The sequence below is a fragment of the Populus euphratica genome, unplaced genomic scaffold (genome assembly GCF_000495115.2).
Source record: "Populus euphratica unplaced genomic scaffold, PopEup_1.0 scaffold95.1, whole genome shotgun sequence".
In the NCBI taxonomy this organism is placed as follows: domain Eukaryota; kingdom Viridiplantae; phylum Streptophyta; class Magnoliopsida; order Malpighiales; family Salicaceae; genus Populus; species Populus euphratica.
The window spans coordinates 484,571-511,282 of NW_011499885.1; the positions used below are offsets into that span (position 1 = coordinate 484,571).

The following is a 26,712-nucleotide window of genomic DNA, read 5'->3' on the forward strand; positions in this document are numbered from 1 at the left end:
ATTTAGTATTTATTTGGGGTCGTACTTCAACCTGTTTTTCATGAAAATTTATTTTTTAAATTAGTTTTTCTTAATTTTTTTTAATTATTTGATGTACTGATGTTAGAAATAAATTTTAAAAAATTAAAAATATATTATTTTAATGTATTTTTAAGCAAAAAAATTATAAAACAATCATTGTCACACTTCTAAAACACTTTCTTAATCTAAATTGAGAAAAGATAAGGGGAAACTTTAAATGATGTCATTTAGATATATTCTATTTTTATATACACACAAAACTATATATAGAGTTACAAAAATTCTTACTCTTCAAAGTAGAATTGAACATTTTCGGTCCGGTCCGATTTTGGATCAAAATAAACAACCAAACCGATTTTATTTTTTTTAGTTTTGGAATGAACTGAACCAAAAACTGGTTCAAATCGATTAACTTTAGTTCAGTTCGGTTCGATTTTTTTACCTTCCAAACTATTTCAAACTGAAATTATTTCGATTGAGTTTTTTTTGGGTTTTTTAACCACTTTTTCAGCACTTTTATTTATGTACTTGCTTCCAAATCGGTAGCATGTATTTTACAATCCAAATCCCAAAAGAATAATGAGGACAATCTGAAAATAGAAGAAACATTGAGCCAAAACTGGAAGTGTTGTAGAATTAAATCATAGACCAAAGATAAGCAAGTCCTCCCTGTAAAATGGCAAACAGTGACAAATATTTGTGTCATAATTGAGTATCACAAGTATTGTAAGTTGTTCAACTAAATGTAACAGATTGCATATAACTGCATCTTGTACCTCTTTATCAAAAACACAACTCAGCTTAGACAAAGCTCAAATATCATATTCCTTCAGTTGAATTTGTGATACCCTAAGATAGATTTGAGAGATGAGAGGCAGAAAGCATGGAAAAAAAGATAGATTTGAGAGATAAGAGATGAGAGGCAGAGAGCATGGTGGAAAAGGTAAATTTAGGAGATGAGAGGTAGAAAGCATGGAGAAGAAGATAGATTTGAGAAATGAGAGATGAGACACAGAGAGCATGGAGAAGAAGGTAGATTTGAAAGATGAGAGAGTAGGGAGAGGGGCTGGCTGAGAAAGTGAGAATGATGAGATAAGTTCAGGGTTAGAAAATATGATATTTGTACCTTTTTTTTTAAGAGATAGCTTAGTTAAACCGGACTAGTTCGGTTTGGTTCAATTAGTTTTAGAATTTGAAAATCGAAACCGAATCGAATTGAAAATATTTTGTGATTTTCTAATCGGTTTAATAGGTTGTTTTTCATGATTAAGTTTTTTTAATTATTTTTTTTTCTGATTTTCTCAATTTAATCAATTTTTTTATTTTTTTATTTTTTGACTCACCTCTACTTCTGAGGGTTGTAGCCTCATTTATTCTTTCAACCTAAGCATTGAATGCTTATTAACTAAATATATATATTTGATTATTTCATACATTAAACATAAATAATAATATATTATAAAGAATGATATTTATATAAAATCTATATATATACATACACACAAATAAAGCTTTTATAGCGTGAATACATGTATATAATTTTTTTTTATGATATTCAAGCTATAAGATACTCATCACATAAAAAAATGGATGCAAGAAAAAAAAGAGAAACAAGAAAAAGAAAATTAAAAAAAAAAATTAATATAGCTTGAGCGTCATGAGATTTTATTTTACGAAAAACAAAATAAAACACAAATTATTATGTAGAAATATATAATAAGGATAATCCTCTTATGTTCGAGTAAAAAGTAACGATAAAAGGGTCCGGCTAACGGCTAGAAATAGCCAGGGACCAAGCCAAAACTAGAGCGTTCCTCTAGGTGTGAACACGGTTCGAGATGGAATCTTCAGGCTTGGTAGTGCAGGTGTGAACGCAAACATGAGAAAGGAATCTTTCACCTGGATGCCTTTTGCCAGTACACTATCCCGTGTGCCGTCCTCACCTTTATTATAATAGTATTTTAATTAAAGTAATTTATAATTAATCATTACCGCAATTATGCAATCAAAGCTTATCCCCTAATTAATATATTCCCTTCACACCAATCAGGATGGCGCTGTCCCTTTTTTCCAAGAAAATTAAATAATTTATATTCAGAAATCCTACGTGCGGAAGCAAATAATTCATCTTTGAAAATTAAAATCCTTGAGTATTGTTTTTCTTATGTAGTTGTAGCACGAGAGGACCACGTGTTTTATATTTTAGCATTTGATGGACGCATGGGAGAGGAATAATGAAAATATTTTAGTTAATCAGTCAAATCTTCAATCTCACTTTCTTCCTTCAGATATGTGCACAAATTATTATAATTCAATAAAGATTATTGAGTATTTATAGTTATAAAATCCTTATAGTTAAGTAATTAAATAAAATAAATAAATACATTTTAGTTGTTAAATTCAGCTCAAATTAATGAATTGATTGGAAAAATTCAAAACTTGATCTTGTTAGGTTTTTAGTTGATATTAATGAGATTAAACTTATTTAAATTAGATTATTTTTGAATGATCTAATTAACTTAATTAAACTTAGTTTATATATTGAAAGAGGATGGACTCAACTTAATGAATTGATATGAGAAATTCAAAACTTGATCTTTGCTAGAGTTTTATTTAGTATTGATGAGATCAAACTTATTTGAATTAAATTATTTTGAATGATTTAATTAACTTAATTAAACTCAGTTTATATATAAAGATGATGAACTCGACTTAATAAATTGATATGAGAAATTTAAAACTTGACCCTTACTAGATTTTTATTTGGTATTGACAAGATCAAACTTATTTAAATTGAATTCTTTTAATGAAATGATTGACTCAATTAAACTCAGTTTTATATATATATATAAAGGATTCACACCCCGTTAACCCAATAATCCAAGGTTTAGACAACTATGATATATATAAATTATAGAAAATTTCTTTACTCTCAGATATTTGGATGCAAACTTGGGAAAATCCACACCTACTTCCAAGTCTTCTCCTCTTTTATATATATATATGTATATATAGAAGAGGAGAAGACTTGAAGTAGGTGTATGTACATAAACTTGGGAAAATCCACGCCTACCTATAGATATGGTCTAATTCTGCATGCATAATAAAGAACTAGTGTTTAGGCCCATGGAACTGATAAAACAAGGTTAATTAAATTGATCGGACGAAAGTTGTTGGCTGGCTTGACGCTGAGTTGAACTTTCTCGACGATGGTTGGGGGGTCTAACTTGGCTACGTTCACTAACCTCTCGAACAATCCCATGCATGCTGCTATCCTCCAAAAGGCAAATCGAACCTAAAAAGGTTAAGAAATTAACCACTAAAAATGGATGCTTGGCTCTGGCTGCCCTCGTCCTCCACCCACTTAATGGGCTCCTTACACGTGGCACTCCTTCCCTTACTGCGTTTCCATGGCCTTCTATTTTATGCGAGAAACTAATCTGTAAGGGTCTTAATTTACTGAAGAAAAAACAGAGTGATTTTTGAGGGAAGAAGGAAGAGTGGAGATTAAAATAAAATGAATCTAAACACTTGGATGGCTCAACAACGTGAAAAACAGCTACAATCTGATGTAATCCTGAGAAAAAAACCCAAATAACCAGACGTACGTGTGCTAGTTGTTTATTATATAATATATGGTCTAAAGACTAGATCAAATAACTCAGATCGATCCATATATATATATATATATATATATTCTTATTTAAAACCATGTTGAGGCCGCCAAAAATTGAAGCAAGCGTTGCTCCTTCCTTGCCTTTTGACTCGAAGAGGTAGCTGACTCAACTGAGAAAACCCTAACCTACCGTACCATGCAAATCATCGTATGCCGATGGAGAAAATGCTTGGAAATTGCGTGCCATTTGGGATTTTCTTGGGTTGACCGTCCTTCATTGGCTGTTGTGTTGTTGTAATCTTCTCCTGTTCCATGTAATTATCATTTAATTTTTAATTTTTATTCCATTTTACGTACGAGATAAGAACAACGCATACTTAATTATTAGGTTTATGGTACATGATCACAATTATTTCGAGCAGTGTAAGTTGCCCTAACAATTAGAGAAATCTTTCTCTAGCAATATACCACTTAATTAAAAACATTTTTTTCTTTTTTTTATAGCTAGAACGTTTTTAAAGTATTCCTAGCTCCTTTCTTATTTATGCCTTTTGGCTGCGTGTTCATTGCCTGCTATATATGGTAAGTAACCCATTATTGTTAATTTCTTGTGACTATATCATAGCCATTAGAGGAAACCATAAACATTGCTCCTATACCTAAGTGTTTAAGGGATTTATATGGGAGTTAGCTAAGAAGAAGCACAAAAGTCTAGGTCTATAAGAGATTAGGTTATTATAGGTTTGGTCGAGACTCGAGACTGGAAAGATTTGCATCGATCACCGACTTGGTCTTTAGCTAAATCAGTTCCTCAATGTTGTGAATTCAATAATAATCAGTCAACAACTTGATGCTTCGTTTACTTGCTCAAAGTCATGTAGAGTAATTTAAATATAAAAGTTTCTATAATCACGTAGATTAAATTTTTTCTTGTTATTAATCTATTATGATGTTATGATATGGATATTCTATATTTGACTGGACAACAAAAATAAACTTATCTGGATGTAGGAAAACTAACATGAAAACATTTTTATATGAAATTTTAAAAATATCTTGTAAGATTATAGTTATAAAACTCAACTTGGGATCAATCATGTTTAAAGCTCCGAATACTGGTTTATGAGTTGACCCACGATTAGCAGGTGAGCTCAAATTATGTTTTGGTTTAGATTTTTTTTAAAGAAATAATATCATTTCGATAAATAAAAAGAACAAAAATGAAAGCAAAACTTCACTAGAACTAGGTTTTGGATCAACAAGTCATTTAAGTTCATCTATTTGGCTAGTTTGCAATGTTTTATTCGAAACTGAAAAACGAAAGCATTGACTGGTCTTTTCATTTGTTCATCATGATGTTTTCTCTCTCTCAATTTGTCAAGAGGGATGGTGGATCTGCTCGGACTTCGAATAGCTTCTTTGAGCGGGCAGATATTCTCTCCTTTGGTTCTGGATTACTGGGGTGGGATCGAATTCTAAATTCTCAAATATCAACTTCATGGTATCTGAGACTCGGCAGGCATAATTTGCCACAAAAATTGTGAATATGCATGCTACATGAAAACAATGTACGCAGTTTGGCAGTCGAAATCTTCCTAAAACGAGAGAAAATGCTCTCTGGCAATGTACTAGTAGTGGCTAAGCTCTTTAAGGCAGCAGCACCCAAGCAGAAGTCAAGAAAACAAAATAGAAAAACAAACAGAAAACAGGTCGATCAAGATCAAAATCACAGATTGACACTATGGTCTTCCACCACCAAAACTGCTGAAAACTGAAGAATTTAACGTACAAAACACCTTTTAAATGTCACCAAGAATTTGCTCACTACAACTACAAAACATTCACAGAAGCGTTGAGCATTTCCTTGTGTTGGGATATTAATTTGGATTATACGAATGGGTTTTAAAACAACAGTATATCCATTATATTATCCGATCCAATATTTTAAAGTCAGATACTATATATAATAATAGATTAAAAAACCTAATAAATTAATATTTCAAGTCGGGTGGCGGATAATTTTTTTTAAAATCTGACCAAACTCGTACAATTTAAATTTTTGTATCTTTATATTTAATAATTTTTTAATTAAATATTTATTTATATTTTATTTAGAAATATTTTAACTCCAAAAGCTTTTTTAGTCAGTTTTCTATTAAATTTCTTTACATGAAATCTTTTAAATTTTTTTTATCTGTATGCTAGAAGAGAGTGACAGGCATCTAGAATTTATTAATAATGATTCAATGTATGAAAATTAAATCTAATATTAAAAAAATATCAAATTTAAAATTTATAAAATATTAATTAGATATAATAATAAATTCAAATCCATTCCAACTATATCATAAAGACCCTATAACTATAATATGTAATATTTATTTCGGCCCATAAAAAAACTGGGCTTGATATTTTAAGCCCATTATTGGAGAAAAAACCTTGTCTAAAGCAAACAGAAAAGCAATGGAGTGAAAAAGTTGACCTCAGAAAGATTGACTGTTTTAATCACAGCTGACACGTTACAATGTACACGTATTACATGTAGGAGGCCTTGTATCCTGATACATTGCTATTAGACAAGGCCGATGAACATGCACACGACTTCAGTAAACAGAATTGACTTGATCAAGAACCACACTTGTGGGAATTCCTGTGCAAGTTGTGAGGCTGTGCTGCTCTCTAAAGATCAAATATCTCCCCATTGTTTGTAGTTCACAGAGACCGCCAAGTGCAGTGAAAATGTCCATTCTACAAGTTTCTATGGAGCTCAGAAAACTCTTCTGACGCTGGTGAGTGATCATCATGCTTCTGGGCAGCATCTCTATCAGCCATCATAGGCAAAAAGGGGTGCAACTCTGGTTGGGGAAATAGCAGCTTCAGACGAAAAGCATCTACTCCATTCAAGTAATAGCGAAAGAGTCGTTTTTCTCTAATAAAAACAAGACGGCCATATAGTGCGAGTGCTCCTTTATTTGTTACTTCTGCTTCCAATGTTACCTTTGGAGAGGAAAAAACAAAGACACAAAACAATAAAAAAAAATGACAACTAGACGTCATCTTCACACTAATGAAAGAATTAGCATGCTTGAATGAATGAACATAAAGTTGGGATATCTTAAAGCATAAGCAAATACGGGAAATGTACTCATTCAATGACCCACATTCTTTGGTGTGGTATTCATATGTTATGGAATAGACCATTTATCATCAGATTAGCAGAAAAAACAGTCCGATAATCATATGAAGTTCTTTTCAACTGTTCTGATATCCTCCATTCATAGTAAATGCAGAAATCCATACTGTTCGAACCAACTCAATATTCTCCCCTACCTTTTCTTTTTTTGTCTTTGTCCAATTTGAAAAAAGAGAGCATATTCATGCATGAAAGTGAAATAACTAGAAATAGAATTAATGCATTACACACAAACACAGGGACGCTCAGCAAATCCAACAAATTTTAGAAGCAAAGCCTCACAACTTATTGGCTTCTTGGGACAGCAAACATTCAAGTAAAACTTTGGAAATATGATACTGCAGCAAAGGATGGAGATGCCATATGCATGGACTTTTTTTTTTTTCCATGGAATCATTCTTTCAACAAAGAAAATTGAAACTTTATGGGATTGTTCAATTTAACCATATCCATAAATCAGCTATGAGTTCCTAAGGTCATGTAGGTGCAATCAGTCATTGAAAGTCAAAATATCACACATAACCTGGCATTACATTAATAACACAATTCATTGTTTGCATGGACTGATGTTTAATTGCAGGGATATCTCCAAAGATACAGCAAGCTTAACCCTAATAATGATTAACACAAGGGGAGAGATGGATTTGAAATAAAACCTGCGGAGAGAAATAACTAAGAGCTCACACAGTATACAAATGCACAGATACCAAAAAAGTTCGGAAGAAATTGTTTTTGGAGGCTTGAGCAAGAGGCCAAGCATCATCATTTACACATGCCAAGCTGCCAACGAAATTCAAGAGGAAAGCTTGTTTTCCCCTTAGGTTTGAGATCAAGAGTGCAGAGGGAAAGAAAGGAAAAGTATTCAAATAAGGCAGTGAAGGTAATCACTTGAGCAGTTGCCCGATTCTCATTCTTTCCTATGCTATTTCAAACCTCAAACAGACACTTAATGTTTGATGATGATGCTTAAGGAATGGAGCTATTTTAAGGCTGCTCTACTAGACCCTCATCATTCAGTACCATTGAAAGTCCAAATGAAGCTTAGGGGTAAAAATTCATACTTTCTTTATGAATTGTGATGTTGTACAAATAATGCTACATTATGACGAGTATAAACCAAAGGGCACAGCAATTAAAATTCAACAAACCTCTTCGCATCCTGATTCCATCATCACTTGAATAGATCTGGTAACAAGTTCTGTGGCTGCAATATGAAGATAATTTCAATACAAGTTACAACACGCCCATATACAAACATGCCATCAACACCCAACCTAGAAACTATAAAAAACCTAAACAACATGCAATCCATTGTAAATGCCACCCCAAATGTATGAAAAAAAACAGTTGACCTCGAGTTCAAATCAAATACAGACTGTTAACATACACAAGCATCCCAAACAAACATATTTCTACTACTGATGTCATCAACGCATGGCCATTTTCTTGACAAACTCACCCCCCTTGCCTTCAGCGTTTCTAATAAATCTATAATACAGAAAAAACCAATTCAAGATTCACATATACGATCCAAGACAACCTAAAACTGTTCACAAAACCCCAACACGAAAGGAAAACCGAAACCATTACCAATGCCTCTTCCTCGATAAGGTTTGTTGACAACTAACATAGCAATGTAACCTCTAAACGTTGAATTCCGATGATCCCCCATCTTACACACAACAGTCCCTACACATTTCCCTTTGTGAAACGCCTGAAATTGAAAACCCACCAACACAAACAAAATTACAGAAAAAAAAAATCCCAAGAACTTAAAAAAAAAAGAACAGAAGGAAAAGAATCACACTTACCAAGAAAGAAAGTTGTGGCCAAAGATAAACAAAGTAACGGTATGTGAAGATGGAGTAAGGTTCACTAAGTTCTTGATCCACAAGATTCATGATTAATGGTAAGTGATGCTCACCACCGTAGCTAACGTATTCGATCTCTGAAGCATCGAATTCTTCTTTTCTCTCTCTTTCTTGAGCTTTTTCCATTGTTGTCTATCTGCCTGTTTCTTGACGACGACTGTGCCAGCGGTTCAAACTCCAAAGAGTAGAACTGAAGGACGGTTGTCAGAAAATGGAGTTCAATTTGCTGGCTTACGTGTTGGGCTTGGGAGGATTGGTCTTTATATCTAGGCTTAATGCTTCCACTATTTCTCAGTTTCATGCTAGGTTTAGCAAAAGGCCCGTGATTATTATTTTCCGTCAATTTAACTAATAAATAACTTTTTATAATTTCCTTTTTAAAAAAGAAAATTTATTTACATTCACAAAAACGTTACCATTTTGATCGAAAAAAATTATTATTACTTCTAAAATAAAAAATTAGATTCACGGAATAATTATAAAAATAATTATTTTTATTTAATTTAATTTTTATAAAAAAATAATTAAAATAATTTTTTAAATTAAAACCAATTCAAACCAATTAGTTTCAGTTTAGTTCAGTTTAGTTTAGATTTAATTTGGTTTAATTTTTTATTTATAAAATTGAATAAATTATTTTTAAAAAAAAATTAACTAGTTTAATTAGTTTTTTCAGTTTTATTTAGGTTTTTTTTTCAATTTATTTTATTTTATTGGTTTTTTTAATTTTTTATTTACTTCTAAGTAATTCAGAATATAATAAAATAAAACTACATGAATAGACTATACTCCATTTCATCAATAGTGTAAAAAATCAGCTAATAGAGTTTTGAATTGTTTATTTTAATAATTAATGATTTTATTTTTAGATGGCATTATGATATTTAATTTAAGAGAATAAATTGAAAAAATATAGTAATGACATCTGAGATTAAATATTATAACTTGTTTAAAATTTAATTAAAAAACTTAATTTCAATTTAAAACTAGTTAATTAGTTATCAAAACTAATAAACAAAAAAAATAGATGAATCGTAATACATAAATTTGAGATTTTTTAAAATAAATTTAAATAAAATTTCAATTAAATAGATTTATTCAAATTAAAAATACAAAAAAATAAATGAAACATGACACATAAATTTGAATTGGTTTTTTAAGAAAAGTTTGATAATAGTAAATAAATACTAACGGGGTTAATTTTTTTTGAAAAAATAGGGTAGATTTTTTTTTTAAAAAAGCTTAGATTTAATAAGCAAATAAAAACCCCTCCAAAATTCAACTTAAGAGCGCGGCAAACCAATGCCCATTTCACCCCCTCGCTTCTGCATTTCCCTCTTTCTCGAGAAAATGGCAGATATCGAGCCTCCCACGTTCTCTCTCGGGTTAGATTCAGATATCGAATCGGAGCCCCGAATACCCACCCGCCACTTCCAAACCTCCACGCTCAATCCAGCTCCAAATTCAAGCTCAAATACACCATCAGACGACCAAAATGGGGGACCCCAGGTCATGGATTCCGAAGAAGAGGAGGAAGAACTCGGGCCCGATGTCATGGATTCGGATCCTGAACCCGGACCTGGCCCAACCCGGGTCTTAAGGCGGTTAAGACGAGGACCCGCGAGCCAGAAATCAAAGGTGAGGAAGGTGGAATTGGAGGGTTTTTGTTGTGATCATGGAGATGATGATATTGAAGAGTTCTCCTCACAAGAAGATTTTGGTGTTAAAGGTAAATTTCAGAAGCAATGGCTTTTATTTTTAGTAGTTTTGAAATGGTTTTTTTGAGATTTGTTTTTGGAATAATCTTGAGGTGGGGTTTGATGATAAAGTTGGAATCTTGAGTGACATTTATGATTTAATTTTGTGTTATCTTTGAGGGATTGAATTAATACCATTTGCTTTGATGTTGTGGAAAGATAAGAATAATTTTGATCTTTTCCATGTTGAATATGTGCTTTTTAATGGAAATGATGATTTGGGCCAATGTTGTTTCATGGGGTTTGAGTTATAGTATGTATGTATTGATGTTGTAGAGTAAGTCAGTATAATGGGTGTTGCAACAACAGATTTTGAAGTTGATAAGAGATAGGTTTTGTTTAGTTGTTTTGGCGAGGGACTTGAGATTGGGGATGTTTTGTTAGGTAGGTGTTGTATTGGGAATTCTCGGTTTCCTAATTTCCTAGGAAAATATTGCTGGTTAGTAAATGAGTAGATGTATGAAACTTTGGTTAATTTGGTGAAGGACTTGATGCGATTTTCTCTTGTAGGCTCCATTTCTAAGAATTTATTAGCTTAGAGTTATGCTTTAGATTCTAATATGTGATTAAGTTTTAGTTCATGTCAGGCATTATGTTGAGATATTGGCTCTTTTGGATTGGTGGTGTACATTTTGATGACGAGGATTTATCATATTGTGAATGTCAATCTAACCCTTGGATGGTTGTAAATTCCTTTTCCAAAGCAGTTCTTCAGTCAGTAATGGTTATAGAAGAACATGTATTACTGCGACTAAGTTGTTTCCATTAGATGCTTCATTCTCTGTTTTCGGTGCTTGTTTTATAATTTGATGTTGATATCTCAAGTGCATGTTCAGTGTCTGTTCTGTTGTTAGATTTTAGTTTGCAGAGATGTAAGTGCCTTTTCTTTTTTATGACAGATGCCAAAGTATCAACTCAGTTCACTTCTGTTTGTAGTAGTTCGAAGGTTCCACTGAAAGGATGTGGGGTTTTAACCAGTCAATCACCAAGCTTACTGAAGGGAAATAAAAATGAACAGGCATCGATTGCCTCCGTGTCTTCCAGTTTGGAGACAGGTCACAGTGGGTTGATGTTTCCAAAGTTAACAATAAGTCCTCTTCGAAGGTTTCAGTTGATTGATTCTGATTCTGATTCTGAAGAGGCTTCTATCAGTGCAGATGCTAGTGGAAAAACTCAGAAAACTGATTCATCCTCAAAGAAGCAACAGCCAACTACAAGTGAACGTAAAAATAAAATGTTGTTGGGTAAACATCGAAATGAGGATTTATGGAAAGATATCTGTCCAATAAAGAGTTATCCGGTTCAGACACCTGTTCTGGATGAGATGTGTAATGAGTATTTCCAATCTCTTCAAGATAATAAGAATAAAGCTCATAAACTGCAGAGCAATTTGCAAACAAGTGACAGCACACGCTTTCATCAAGATCCAAATAGCATGGTGGACTTTCAGCAATGCTGGAATTTAGCTGACCCTCTTCCTCCAGCTCATCATTACTTCTTCCATGAAGATCTGAGGATTCAGAGGTTGGTCCACAGCCGGTTACCCTACTTTTTCCCACTGGGCATTGTTAACAACAAAGGAAACCAATTAATTACCGAATCAGCTATCGATTACATGTAATTTCCTTTATATCTCACACTTCAGTCGCTTCATCGTACACAGCATCAGTTTTTGTTATGATGCATAGTTGTCATTTCAGGAGCCAATTCAATAGAGAAGCTTCTAGAAAGCAAGGAACTCAGAGAACTAACAGCGAGAAAGGCTCGACAAGGGGAAGAAACAAATCCAAGAAATCAAATGCTGGAGAAGTTTCACTTGCTTCTGAAGGATGGGCGGACCCCAAAAGCAGTACTGCCATTCCAAAGGATGCTGGGAAAAGACGGGTGCATGCAAGTGACCAAGGTGGTGGTCATTGGTATACATCGCCAGAAGGGAGGAAGGTATGTTGAATTACTGTACGGGGAAATGCAAATTTTAAAGGATCCAAATTCTTTCCTACAGTAACCATTCTATAGCAGAAGTACAAATTTCAACTTATAGGTCTTACAAAGCTTCGGATTTCTTGTGGATGGTTGATGGCCAATGCAATCTTTCTGTAGGATAATCTGCAGCTTTTCCTAATAATCTTGAACCTCTGCAGGTTTATATCTCCAAAAATGGTCAGGAGTTGTCAGGTCAAATTGCCTACAGACATTACAAGAAGGTAAAATTTATGAACTGAAATTGTTTCCCTTATAGGCATCGAGAAAGATGTTTTATAGAATATATCGAGTATTGGTAATAATTAGTAACCATATGCATTTCTTGCTGACAGGATAGTGGAGGGTTTAGAAAGTCAAAAAAGAGAACAAACACCAAGGGGAAGGGTTCACAAAGTCAAAAGAAAACAAACGCCAAGAGAAAGAGAGGCTGATTTTTTGTTTTTATTTTTCTTCGAGGGTAAATGAGAGGCTGGATGACGAGTATTAGACAAAACATATGAGCAATATATGTTTGTGTCGTTTTTTGCCTGCAGTCGCTGTATAACGTTCGATAAACTCCGCATGCCTTCCAGCTTGTCTTTGCCCATTCTCATTTGGTATTTGTCGCTATTTTCTTTATCCAGACTTCTCTTCCAGTGTGACAATAGGAAGAGAAACTATTAATCCTGTACAAGCTCGGATTCAGAGGGTTTATATGGCAGAGTGTTCCGTTTAGCAGTTAATTCCAAAGTTTTAATATTGTATATCATGCTTCTGCTAACAATGGCTCATTGTTCCATGAGCATGGTTTCCTCACAAACCATTTGTTTTCGCAACAGCTCGTCCTAACAATGCTAATGCAGAAAAAGACGATAGAACAAAGCTCATAACTTTACACAAAGGGTATACTTAACCAGATAACCACACAAAATTCTTGGATGAAACACCTGTTAAGAGAATCCTATATTCATCAGTACTTCACAACATACCCCATGCCGCAACATTTTCAAGTCACCTTGAGAGCTGGTGGGAAGCAAAACCTAATTCTACTGCGTGCTTTCCTTGTTTAGTTTACATTATCCAAAATTGTTATCCTAGGTTTGCATATACTAGGCTGAATTACAAGTCTGGATAAACTGCAGAACTTTTCTGAGGTCCAACACGAACCTATTCTTGCTGGTCCAGGCTACTACTTTCGTCTGAATTTGCAGGGGAAGACTTCCTTCTCAATATCTGCTTGCATGTGCTGAAATCCATGAAATAAATAATTATGATCATTAGTGGAAATTCGATGAATAAGACACTATAAGATCAAATGGATTAAGCTTTTAGCATTGAAAATTTGTGGAAGACAAGAATCTCCTGGCCACAGATGTCCCTATTTCCCAAGTATGAAATATTTGTAACCGCCTGTGTGCATCTGATGGATCACAACACCACCTTCCCTTTGAGGTAGATATATGGAGATGATTTTATTCTATAATAGATATCAGAAAATAAAATTCTAGATTTTTTTGAAGAGAAAATGAAAGGTAGAGAATATTACGAGTTCAGATCCTCTGTCCTGCTTTTGATATCTCTTGACCATAATACAGGGTCTGCATTCTTAGGTAAGGAATCTTGTTGTTGGGTTCTCTCTCTCAGCCACTGCTCAGCTTTATTGCACTCATCAGTGATCTGAAAGAAATCAAAGTCACAGACACTGTTTGTAAGTAATTAAGTGTCGTGGATATAGTTGTCATAATCATTTGTTTCATTAGCATACCAATCCTCTATCCTCGGTTGGGAGAGAATCCATAGACATTCGATGATCCACAATGGAATTTAACAAATCTCTTGTTGCTTGAGCTCTTGCTTCTTCATCTTTATATCGATTCTCAACTGGATCCACCAACTATTACAAACCAGGAAAAATTGCATGTTAGGAAAAGAGGAGAATACTAAATTTGAGATTTAGATAGAGATAACTAATTACCTTCTTAAGATCCTGCATTTTTGCAGTATAAGCATTTTCAGTTTCATCATCACCGTCCTCATAAAGCCACTCTTCAGTCTCCTGTAGGCTCCTGGAAATTCCTTCCCTCTCCTTATCACTAGCAAAGCTTCGATACGTGTTGAAAAGCTATTCAAGTGCAGGTCATTATTTTTCAAAGTCAGCTTAGAAAAAAAAGAGTAACTATGACCTAGAAGACTTTCTGAGCTTCATTGAACTAACATATCCAGCATGGATAAGAGCGTCTCACACAATCTACATTGGATTATTCATTTAATTTCAGCAATTGGCATTGTCAAGGCAAGTTTTTGCAACAAATATCTCTCCCTATAACTCACCACTGAGATTTGCAAGTACATATGTTCCATCAACTCAAAGAAATTTAAAACTTGATTAGCCGGCAATCGACAGGGAGTCATCCAGTATGCAAACATGGCAAATAAATGAGCGGTAATTATATAATACAATGCCATGTAAAAATTTAATTTAGCGTTTTAAGCACAATATACAATCCATGACAGCAGCTCAATTTTTTTAAAAAAAGAAATCTTCAAGAGATCCAGCAGAAGTGCTTTTCCAAAAGGCACACAAAAACCAAATTCTCGGTAACCATGTAGCTAAGCAGTTTCATTAATAAAACCAAACCACATCTAGATACTCTGGCATGAACAGATAATTACAAACTAAGTCATTAAGTTGAGGTTGTACCTTATTTCGCATCTCATAAACATACGACTCCAAAGCATTCTTCTGGTCTTTGGCTTGTTCTACAGCTTTATCATGTTGGGCCAGGTGAAGTTCCTTCTCTTGAGCTTCTGTGAGCTCATCCTTGGTCATTCCACCAGATATGTTCTCCTTAACAGGTATCTCAAATCTCTGATTAGCTTTATCTTTTAGTGTACCATTAACCTGCTGAAAACAGGAGTGCAAATGAACTAAATGCATGTTCCAAAGCTTTTCCACTAGAATTTAGCCACTTAACAAAAAGAAGAGAGATTACTTTCCCAAATAAAAACTGCATACCAAGTTGAAAGAAGATGCGTGTTGTGTGTGTGTGCGAGCATAAAAACCAACAAAGAACATAAGTACAACAAATAGAACTTTCTGATCCCTTTGTACAACAATGGTTGAAAAGAATTGTTGCATTACAAAATAGAATTTCCGAAAGAAAAAATATTACAGTAGCATCGGATGACTGAGAATGTACAGCAGTATTATCTTCACTATTTGCAACATTTGTCAATGAATCAGAATCCATCTTTGTTCTGTCCATTTGTGGATGTATGTTACCCCTTCTAGCAGAATCATCCAAATGGTCTTCCACCAACTGAATTCATGACAGGATTTGTACCACATTAAAAATCTCTTAGAAAGTGAAAAAGCTAAAATGGAGACCGCAAAGGGAAAATTCTTACCATAGCTGACTCAACAGTTACAATGCCATGAAGGTTTAGCTGTACTTTAACTTTAATCTTTGCCTTTTCATTAGAGGAGGCTTGGAAAGGACCAATCTGCATTAAAAATAAATAAGTAAATAAAAATTCACCAACTTATAAGCCATCCTGGTTCAATTATAAAATATCCATCCAGTGCACAAGGAGCAAAGCATACACTTCCATGGCATGTATTCAAAGAGATAGCAAATGAAAATCATTTTTAAGTCTCGAGTTTTCATGTTAGCCATACTTAAGTGCCCAAGAATGAAGACAAAAAGATAGCAGTTGAGATAGCACTGTACAGTATTTAGTTTCCATGTCACACAAACAAATCTATGGATCTTAAAATAAAAGCTGCCTTTTGTCCTGGATAATCAATATGCATATCACATCAATGCTTTAAAGTTTTTACTCAGCTCACAGATAGCTGGGTCAGAAACAGACAGCATCAGTTAAAGCACATGAGATGAAGATGGTCCATGAGTGTGAAATCATAATAGACTGGCGTTGAAACATTTGTTGAGATTTCCTTAATGACAATGCATGTGTGTGCACATGCACGCATTACATGTGACATTGACAGATTCATAAACCTGAACACTATTAGCTCGTTGTTATTGACAATGTACATGTATCACACCAATCTTTCTAGAAAAGAAAAACTTGCCTCATCCTTAATCCATTCGCTTCCAATTGACTGAGATAATAGAATAATAAAAAAAGACAAAAGGATTTCAAAGTTTTCTATCAGACAAACTCTACTAGGCTTACTGTGAAAGAACTCATATTTGTAGATACACCAGCAGGGAGTTCATTCAGATCAGCATAGAATGCTTCCAGATGTAACAAGTTACTCCGTTGAAATGTCAAAACTTTGGTACTTGGAAAGGGTTGGCCTTTTGGAAACAGTATGCAATTAGAACCAGTGGAGATTTGGGCACCATTTGATGAGAATCCAATGGAGAAAGGAAAAGCATCCTGAACCTGCACAGGATATGATGAAATGCCAATCACTCTTGTATATAAGAATGTACCAAACATACAAATTTGTGTCTCCATGTAAGAGAGCACGCAGCAGACCAATTTTACTTCATTGTATTTCTGCAATGTTATTTTCTGAGTTGAATATAATGACACCTATGAGGACACACACACAGATGTAATGTCTCCCATATAACCTGGTGATGAATTCTATCAGACATAGACAAACAGGCTTGCTTTCGCTGGGTGGGGGGACTTAATTGTTTAAGCATAGAAAATAGTCATGGTTAGGGTAAATCTGATTAACCAGACTGCATCAGAAGAGAAAAGGACCAAAAGGGACATCAAACTTTGAAATCCACTCTGATAGCTGGAAGAATGGCAAACAACAAAGTTCGATAGAAAAGAATTCTGAGAAACTAATCATTCAGATAAATACAAACCTCGTATTCTCTGACCCGAAAAATTGGACTAAGCATTGCACACTGGAGAGCACATCCACGTGCCACACATTCACTTGAATTCAGTGTCCGGCTGGGTTCTTTCCCATATAGAGAAGATAGCAACTTACTAATTGCTGGTATTCTAGATCCTGATCCAACAAGCTCAACAGAATGGATTTTCCTCACAGATAAACCTGCATCCGCTAAAGCTTTTCTGGAAGGAACACTTATTCTTTCCAGTAATCCTGATGCAAGCCTCTCAAATTCCTCTCTCTTGATAAAACCTTTGACATCTTTCTCATCCATCAAACACTCAATGTTTAGAGGAGCCTCTGCATTTGCACTCAAAACCTTCTTCAACTTCTCACAAGCTGACCTTAACCTTATAGATGCTCTCATGTTAGAGTACACATCTATGTTGTAAAGCTCCTTGAACTGTTTTGCAAAATAAACAAACAAAACATCATCAAAGTCCCTCCCTCCCAAACTGCTATCAAAGGCATGTGACAGTATCCTCATATGCCCAGCCTCAAATGATACAATAGACACCTGAGTATCACAATGACCAATGTCAACAAAAGCAACATAAGTTGGCCCTGTTTTAGAGAAGTCTGTTTTGTATATACCATAACTGAGTGCAGTTGCAGCACAGTCATGCATCAATCTAAGAGGCTTCAATCCAGCAATTGTGGCAGCATCCAAATATGCTCGTCTCTGCAAATCTGTGAAATATGATGGTATCCCAATCACACAATCTGTTACAGGAATTTCCAAATTTTTCTCTGTTACATTTTTCAAATTTGAAAATAGCATAGCCAGTATCTGAACCGGGGTAAATGTGCGTGCCTCACCCAAATATTTCAAGTGAATCAAAATGCCTCCATCCTTCCCTTCAGAAGTTTCAAATGGCAACAACTTTAGCTCATTTTGAAACTCAGGATCCTTAAAATTCCGGCCAATCAGTCTTTTCACTTGAAAAATAGTCGATTTCAGGTTCATCACAGAAGAAGCAGCACCTGCTGACCCAAGGAACCGCTGCTTCTCCCCAAAACATACCACAGCCGGGGTTTCACGTTTTGATTCATCATTCAACAAGACATCAACACCCCGTTGTTTCACCACAGCAATAACACAGTTTTCATTACCAATATCAAACCCAACCACACTCATTTCAGTTCACCAACACCCTATACTGTTGATAACAACAATTATATTATAACCCCACAAGGAAATCACTCAAATCAACATTATTCTTCTCCTTGCTTCAATTAATCAACTCAAGTACTCATCACCAAATCCCTTACAGCCTCACCACAAAAAGGTACAAAAAACTACATAAACAAAAAAAATTAATAAAAATAAATTCTACCGAGAAATTCAGTTATTGCTTAGCAAACAAACAAATAGAGCAAATAAAAAATGACTTCACTAAAATCAATGCATTGTTGGGTTGCTTATAAAATGTAGAATCAGAAAACATTATCAAAGTTTCAATATTACATCCTCAGTGGCTCGAACTCGAAAGAAACGAAAAGCTCATACTACAACCACCCAGATAACAATCGCCCTTTGTAGTTTGACTCACAAAGTTCAAACCTTTCTAAACTTTTTAAGCCAAAACGAAAGGACCCAGATGAAAAATATTCTCACTTTCTTCCACATTCCTCGATTTTCAAAGAAACCAAGCAATATGTGAAAGAGCCCAGTATTATTAACAAGGAAATAAAAAAAAATCAACAGAATCTTGGAAATGATAAAGTGAAAGAGGCAAAAGAAAGATAGTACCTTTATGCATAGACAGTATTTGTGATAAGAAGTTGGAGAATTATGAAAACGGAGGTATGGAATTGAAGAGAAATTTAGCTATGGTAGAGAGACAAAATCGCCGCTTCACTCGATGATGCCAGATACTCCCATTTTTCTAACATGTCCGTGCATGAAGAAAAGTAAGAAATAAGTGTAACAGTATTTATTTATTTACTATAAATATTTTGTAAATAAATGTTACTGTAATTAATTGAGCTGATTTGATTTTTAAAGTATTTTTTATTAATAAATATATTTATTAATTATATATAGCACTAATTTTTTTATATAAATTATATTTATTTTTAATAAAAAAATTATCTATAATTAATGAACTTCATGTTTAATTAATGAATTTAAAGTAAAAATAAAAGTTCTAGGATAAAAATACTTTATAAAAAAAATTATAAAGTTGCAAAAATTATAAAATTATTATTATATCAAAATATTATTTTATAATTTTTTTATTAATGTTTTATTAAGATTGAATATTAACTAAAGTTATTAAGACCGATAGATATTATGTTTATTTATAAAAATAAACAACTACTCTTATAAAATTAGATACAAGGAATACTTGAAATTAATATACAAGTGTATGTTATATGACATGTATAGAAAGATAATTTTATATGGAGAGATCACTAATATAATTTTATATAGAAAGATCACTTGTGTCTATATAAAGATTCTCATGCTAATTGCATAAGTGATCCTTATATTTGAGATTGCTAAATTATTTTATATAGAGAGTATTATTTTGATCTTGATCACATATTATCCTAATTAACAGTAACAAATAGACACATAATATGTATACTATAAAATATATTTATTTTCAATAGTATTGATTGTGAAATCCTTTAGCCAAGGTGAAATATATTTTGAAAAGAATTTTAAAATTTTATTCAGAAATCAATAACTATAATGTTGAGAATTAAAATAATTTAATAAACTATATATACTTCATGATATAATATCTAAATCGGAACATTATCGATAAAAAATAATAATTACATTAAGAAACTAGTCTCTGAAAAGTTAAATCAAATCATTTATAACTTTCTAAATTGATAATAAATTAAATTATTTCATTTACTTAATTTTATTTTATTTAGAATTATGATTTATATTTGGGTCAATTTATTACAAAACCTAATGAGTCACGTATATAAGAATCATTGATCAAAAATTAAAATAAAATGATTAATCAAGTGTGATTTGATTGCAAATAAATTTTAAAAATTAAAGACTAGAATATAAATATTACTGGGATTATAATTCTAGACCTTGAAAAAATTAAGTAGGGACTTGATTGAAAAAATTTCTAGAATTATCCTAAAATAAGATATTTTATCATTTATAGAGTTTTTAGATTTTTTTTTATATAAAATGTTATTTATCTTATTTTCTAAGAGAAGATGATAAGAGTATAATATAAAAACACCTAAAACATAAAAGAAAAAACCCAACACTCTAAGATATAACAATCTTTTTCTACTAAAAAGGTTGAGAAGATTTCTCATTAATGATTCATATGGATTACCATTAGAAGTCCAACACTTGAGTTGGTTTTGTTATTTTTTCTAGGTTTTTTAATTTATTGTTTAATTTAGATTTTTATTTTTATTTTGAATTTACTAATTATTTTCTAGTAAAAATAGGATTTTTATTCTATTTATAAATCTTATAAACAAGAGACATATTTCATTAGTTTTATTCTAAAAAGATAAATTGCAAATTTAGTATTATACCTTTTACTAATTAAAATTCTTGTGTTTTGTATGCTGTTGTTATAACTTCAGCCCGCATCATGTCATATTTGTGTCATTTCACTGATGAAAAGTTATGGCGAAAACAACAAAATGTGCGCAAAAGCATCCCAAATCAGATCCCAACAATTGTTTTGTTGTTTTCCTAATCTGCTGTTGCTCTATTCAGCGTCGAAGAATAGAACTCCGAACACACATTAACTGCGAAGAAACAGGTGGAGAAAGTGAAGAAAACGAGAGCTTGCAGACATGAATTGTTATTTTCCTAATCTGCTGTTGCTCTATATCCATTATTAATTCTAGATAGGGTTTGGTAATCCCTGATTGATAAGAGACCAAGGAATTAATGCAACTGAGATGATGGTCAAGTGTGATTAGTGTAGGTATGATCAGAGTGCTTTTGAAGAAATTAAGGATCAAAATAACCATGAAAATCTCTGTCGGCATTTGCATTGAGTTAAATCTAAACACTCAAAAAGGTTGATTGGTGGCAATGATGGAAGTATAAAGGGTTTGGATTTCCCAACATTTTCATCCAAAATTGATTTTGACTAGCATATTTGAAAGGTTTGATCCTTGACAATATCTATGGCAATTGGTAAAGAAAAAAACTGAAGAGAGAAAGATACAAGTGCAGAGGAAATGGAGAAAAGGGGTAAAGAAAAAGATAAAAAAGAAAATCAAGTCGGGGATATTTGTATTTTTTTATTAAAATTTAAATTTAATGTTAACCCATTATATAAACTATACAGTGTAATTTTTAAAACATTGAGGTAAAGTTTTATGGTATTTAAATATCTGGAGGGTCAAGGTAATTTTTGAAAAAAATATTTAAATCATGGATATTTTTATGTTCTAAAAAAATTGTAATAGAGTGATTTTCCCTAAATATAATTGATAAGTTATAAATACTATTAATCGTAGGGTTAAATGTTTGTGTTAGCAAACAAGAGGAAGAATAAGTGAGAGGTTTGAAAATATATCAAGTAACCATTCCATTTTTATTTTCTAAATCTTTTTAATGAGAAAAATAAAAGCTATAGATTAAAATTAAATAGAATTTCTCCCTTAATGAAATTAAAACTGCAAATGAAATAAATTAATAAATAAAGCTGAATTAACATATTATTATTCTCCTTTTTTTGACAAAATAATATTTAAGATACTCCATTTTATTTATTCTAAAGGTTTTTCTATTTTATTTTTCAATTTATCAATCTAATATTTTGGTTTCAAATTTGTTACGAGTCTTTGCGATTTTAAAATTGATGGGGTTTTTTTCCCTAATATATATTTCTCAATCTTTTCATTTATTTTTCTCGAGTTTTCGGAATAAAAATCTAATTAATCCCAATTTATAATATTGGTGTTCCCAGTAATTTTGCTGCTGAGCTTATGCTTCATAATTTTACTGCGTGTTATTAGAATTAAACAAGAAATTCAGAAACTAAACACAGGCAGGCAATATATAAGTTGTGACAGAACAATTGTATAAATTCTTATTTAATAGATAAATAATGGAAATTATTAACTTCCTGGTGTTAATTTGCTCATCGCAGTTGTACCAGAATCTGCTCTTATCACTGTAGGGATACAAACAAGTGATTGTATGGAAAGCATAGGCAAATATCGTTTCTGCCTACGCGATCCTAATAGAATAATTGCTTAATTTCTTATTTAATATATATAGAGTGGAAATTATTAATACATTCTAGTTAAAAGAGACAAGAACCAAATTACTTGATCTGCTACACCATAAAATTGCTGTCCCTGTGATCTACTCTATGACTGATGGTGAGCAGAGTCCACGATGGCTTGACTTCCACTTCCAGTATGCACCGTCCTCACTGTTCCCTCGGCCATTGCCGGCTTTGATTATCTGCATCCATAACCTTGACGAGCGCAAGCCATAGCTTCTGATCACGCCTGAAAGAATAGACTTGGACAATATCATCCACCTTTAGCGCTCCCGCATTCCTATCCAAAACATCATTCCAGTTGGAGGTTAACACATAGGAAACGGTGTTATTCATCTGCCACCTCCTCAGCCTCATTGTGCTTTGATGAACTTTACCATCTTCAAGACCCAGTTCCACCAGCTTCACTTCTGTGCTCTTGCTCTCGCTTCGGCACACCTCCTCCATCTCCATTTTATTCAGAAACTCATGGCCGTCCTTAATCTGATTCAAAGGCATTGAGAAGCGTTCCTGGTGCTTGTCCATGTCAGTCTTGAAGATTTGTTTCATTATCCTTAACTTGATTTCACTGTCACGGCCTTCTTGATAATTTATCGCGGATTTTATTTGAGAAGAGAAATCGGGTGGTGGACACAAACCCAGCTTCTTGAAATCCACCCTCTTTCCCATCTTCTTTGATGATCTCTGTCGAAGAATATCATCTTCGACGTCGATCCCTTGGCTTTTCAAGACTCGCTTTCTGCCTGCTGTCTTTTTCTCCTGGCTACTTTTGATCTCCGTTCTCAAAAGAAGATGATCTTCTTGACCGAATCTGATGCAGTGATTGTTTTTCCTGACAAGCTTGGGTGTACTTGCCCTTATTTTCTTTGGTACAAGAATAGTTCGGAGTGGGTTTGCAAATTCATCAATGCTGATAGTAGTGCTCTCGGCCTTTTGATCAGGACATTGGGTTTTCATGGAAGTAAACCCTAGTCTTCCACTTCCTCTTCTTTTCTTGGGTACGAAAACCATACTGGCCAGGGTCTTCAAAAGCTGATATCTTTCGGCACCGGTAACCAGCATGGACGGACCCCCGAATTCCTTCTCCAGAGGATTTGACGCTTCTTTTTCATATTCTGTTTCCTTACTAAGCCCTAGATAATATTCATCAACATCATCAAAATATGGATGATAGTTTATGCCAGGCGTGAGCACCATCTTTCTATCTCTTCTTCAACAAATACGGGAAGACAAAAATATGGCAAGAAACTAAAAAACCAAGACTGCAATGAGAGATTTAGAGACAAAATTAACCAAGACACTTGAGAAAGTAGATGGCTTCGTGACATATCTGGATGGCTATATTTATAGAGAGAAAGAGAGAGAGAGAGAGAGAGAAGCCAGGCAAATAACAAATCCTTTTACAAACCGGATAGGTTAAGACAGCTAGCTGTCTTAGTTTATAGCTTTCCGAGAACAATCAGGATACAATACGAATTAATTTGAATTTGTCCTAGTAAAAAAAGGTTTTCAACCGAAAGGGTTTCTCCCTCGAATGAGTTTACAAATGATGATATCTTTGTGGTGACTATGCATCCCTACTACCATAAAAAAGCTTCAGTTTTTCCATGGCGGCACCATGCTAATTAAGGCAGATAAGAAGCCAACTGAGAAAATTAACAACGCTAGCAGAAGCAAAAAAGAACAAAAAAATGCCAGAGGAGAAGAAGCTGAGAGCCGAGAAGAAGCTCCCAAAGAAGGGAACATAATTCAGGAGCTCCCCACATAAGGACTAAAACATTCACATACAATATGCCCCCCATAACAAAAATGTTTCCTTGAACGGGAATTAGTTTTATTCTTTCTTTTCTTCTACTTGTAATTGGATTAATTAAGTTTTATAACTTAATGTCAGCATTATAGCACTGTCAAAATGCTTTAGTACGAAGAGAAAAGTCCCTTTATCAATAAAAATCTTGAAACCTAGCTAAAATAAATCCAAAAATAACTAGAAAAATAAAAAAAATTCTAAACAATATTTTATAGGACTAATTTGAACATAAAAATATCCTTGATATCTTCATGCGAGCTTTACATCGCTTAAAATAAATTAAAAAACATTAACCTTTACAAGGTATGAAAAATCAAAATCCAAAAATAAAGAAAAAATAACTAAATCTATCTCAAATAATATTTTTGAGGTCTAATTTGAGAGTTTTTCAAAGCTTGACTAGCCATATCTTTAAAATCACTAAAAAAAACTTCAACTCGATTAAACAATCATATATATATGTTGCCATTATATTAGCCTGTCATAACTAAACTTTTTTTTTAAATAACTTTATGTCACTAATTTGTAAATATATTTATTAAATCATCTATATATGATATGATGTTTGTAGATCTCTATCTAGCTATTTAAAATTTTCAATCTCTCTTACCCTGCTTTATCAACAAGTCTTCATTCTTTGTATAGATCAAGGAATCCTAATATAATATTTTATAATGTCTCCATGAAACTTTTCAAAATTTATGTATGTGCTTGTCCTTGATTGCAAGATGAGCAATATCTGCAATGGAGGGGGATCACAATATGTTTTTACCTTCTTCAACTTGATATCAAAATATTAAAGTTACTTTTCAATTCCTTCTGCCAATTTATATTTAGTGCAATGTGTTAATTAACTTTGAAATTTAAAAATAAAAGTTTTTTTTAATTATATCCTTCACATTTTTTCAAACACCTCATAAATTAATGATAACAACAGTTTTGGTTTTCACTTGTATTTTAGTGAAACAAATATATTCCTTGATTATAGTCAACCATAATCCATTCATCGTAGGAGAATGTATTTCAAACCTAGCTCTACCATCTATATTTTGTCTCTTTACTATTTGAAAAAAATGTTAAATGAAATAAAAAAAAGTAATAACAATTTAATTGTTTATATCTCTAGTATAAAATTTGTTTGCAATAATCTTGTACAAACTCTAAAATTAAAATTTTTCTAATAGTTTTGTGTAATGAAAATTTTGGCTTACCAATAAGGATTTTATAATCTTACCAATTTTCAGCATCGTAAATTTGTTTATTTTAAATCCAACCTTTTGACCATTAGAATTTTTTTAAATAGAAAATATGCTTCCATCTCTCATATAACAATCTAACATATTCTTTTTTTTAAAAAAATTATCATTAATTAAAAAATCATCATAATAAAAAACGTATCTATGAAAAGTTTAACTATAGTTAAGACTTCAGTGCTTTACTTCTCATAAACAACACTCTCTATTTCATCATATAATGATGATGCCTATATGATTTTGTGAAAATATTACACCATTAAATAGTTTTATCGATGGGATCATTCCATTAGTGTGAGGCACACAATTCGTCAATAAAGTTCTTATCGGTAACATAACTAATGACATACATTCGTCGATAATTCCTTGTTCCATTGCTAAATTTGTTGCAAATAAAAAAACCAAACACTAATTGATGAGAGACCAAGGAATTAATGCAACTGAGTTAATGGTATGAAAGTGCTTTTGAAGAAATTAAGGATCAAAATAACCATGAAAGTCTCTGTCGGCATTTGTATTGAGTTAAATCTAAACACTCAAAAAGGTTGATTGGTGGCAATGATGGAACTATAAACGGTTTGGATTTCCCAACATTTTCATCCAAAATTGATTTTGACTAGCATATTTGAAAGGTTTGATCCTTAACAATATCCATGGCAATTGATATTTTTAGTTTTGTATTAGTTAGAGGGCTGACTTCTATTTCTAGGGTTTGGATTTTGCTTCATATCTATATCCATGTCTCCCTAGACATGCCCCTTTATATGTTACCAATTAAAATTCTTCTTTCATTCAAGGTTAGAAGGTAATACTTAATAATAAATCATGAATATTTATAATGAAGAATTAAATACGTTTATATTTATTATTAAAAAATTGATAAATATAAATAAAAATATCACTAATTTTTTTTAAATAAAACTATTAAATTTGGTAATACTTATTATGTTGATATTTAAAAACAACTAAAAATAAACATGAAAAGAACCAAAAAAAAATGAAGAGAGAAAGATACAAGCACAGAGGAAATGGAGAAAAGGGGTAAAGAAAAAGATAAAAAAAAATCAAGTCAGGGATATTTGTATTTTTTTATTAAAATTT

At 32.7% G+C, this 26,712-nt stretch overlaps 3 protein-coding genes and 1 long non-coding RNA gene across 5 annotated transcripts in view; 1 reads left to right on the forward strand and 3 right to left on the reverse strand.

Moving 5' to 3' along the window:
* Nucleotides 1–6,029: 6,029 nt before the first annotated feature.
* Nucleotides 6,030–9,012, reverse strand: LOC105130130 (N-alpha-acetyltransferase MAK3-like). The gene is made up of 4 exons (XM_011032481.1): nucleotides 8,642–9,012; nucleotides 8,421–8,544; nucleotides 7,979–8,034; nucleotides 6,030–6,634 (listed from the first exon to the last, which is right to left on the reverse strand). The coding sequence occupies exons 1-4, from the start codon at nucleotides 8,825–8,827 to the stop codon at nucleotides 6,386–6,388; spliced, it is 615 nt and encodes a 204-aa protein (XP_011030783.1). The 5' UTR covers nucleotides 8,828–9,012; the 3' UTR covers nucleotides 6,030–6,385.
* Nucleotides 9,013–9,930: 918 nt separating this feature from the next.
* LOC105130131 (Rho GTPase-activating protein) lies at nucleotides 9,931–13,181 on the forward strand. The gene is made up of 5 exons (XM_011032482.1): nucleotides 9,931–10,430; nucleotides 11,358–12,075; nucleotides 12,159–12,399; nucleotides 12,600–12,662; nucleotides 12,774–13,181. Exons 1-5 carry the CDS (start codon nucleotides 10,004–10,006, stop codon nucleotides 12,870–12,872), a joined length of 1,548 nt encoding a protein of 515 aa, XP_011030784.1. The 5' UTR covers nucleotides 9,931–10,003; the 3' UTR covers nucleotides 12,873–13,181.
* Nucleotides 13,182–13,278: 97 nt separating this feature from the next.
* On the reverse strand, nucleotides 13,279–19,205 carry LOC105130132 (heat shock 70 kDa protein 16-like). Of its 2 annotated transcripts, none has more exons than XM_011032484.1 (10): nucleotides 19,059–19,205; nucleotides 17,274–18,604; nucleotides 16,621–16,833; nucleotides 15,829–15,924; nucleotides 15,594–15,740; nucleotides 15,122–15,322; nucleotides 14,396–14,542; nucleotides 14,186–14,314; nucleotides 13,967–14,097; nucleotides 13,279–13,666 (listed from the first exon to the last, which is right to left on the reverse strand). In XM_011032484.1, the coding sequence occupies exons 2-10, from the start codon at nucleotides 18,441–18,443 to the stop codon at nucleotides 13,588–13,590; spliced, it is 2,313 nt and encodes a 770-aa protein (XP_011030786.1). In that variant the 5' UTR covers nucleotides 18,444–18,604; nucleotides 19,059–19,205; the 3' UTR covers nucleotides 13,279–13,587. The 2 variants fall into 2 exon arrangements, with proteins under 2 accessions (XP_011030786.1, XP_011030785.1); XM_011032483.1 differs by having other exon boundaries at nucleotides 15,122–15,325.
* Nucleotides 19,206–20,164: 959 nt separating this feature from the next.
* The window catches only part of LOC105130133 (uncharacterized), a 15,960-nt gene continuing 9,412 nt past the window's right edge, over nucleotides 20,165–26,712 (reverse strand). Inside the window, exon 3 of the long non-coding RNA XR_843189.1 lies at nucleotides 20,165–20,177. This is a non-coding gene — a long non-coding RNA (uncharacterized LOC105130133). The remainder of the gene's footprint in view (nucleotides 20,178–26,712) is intronic.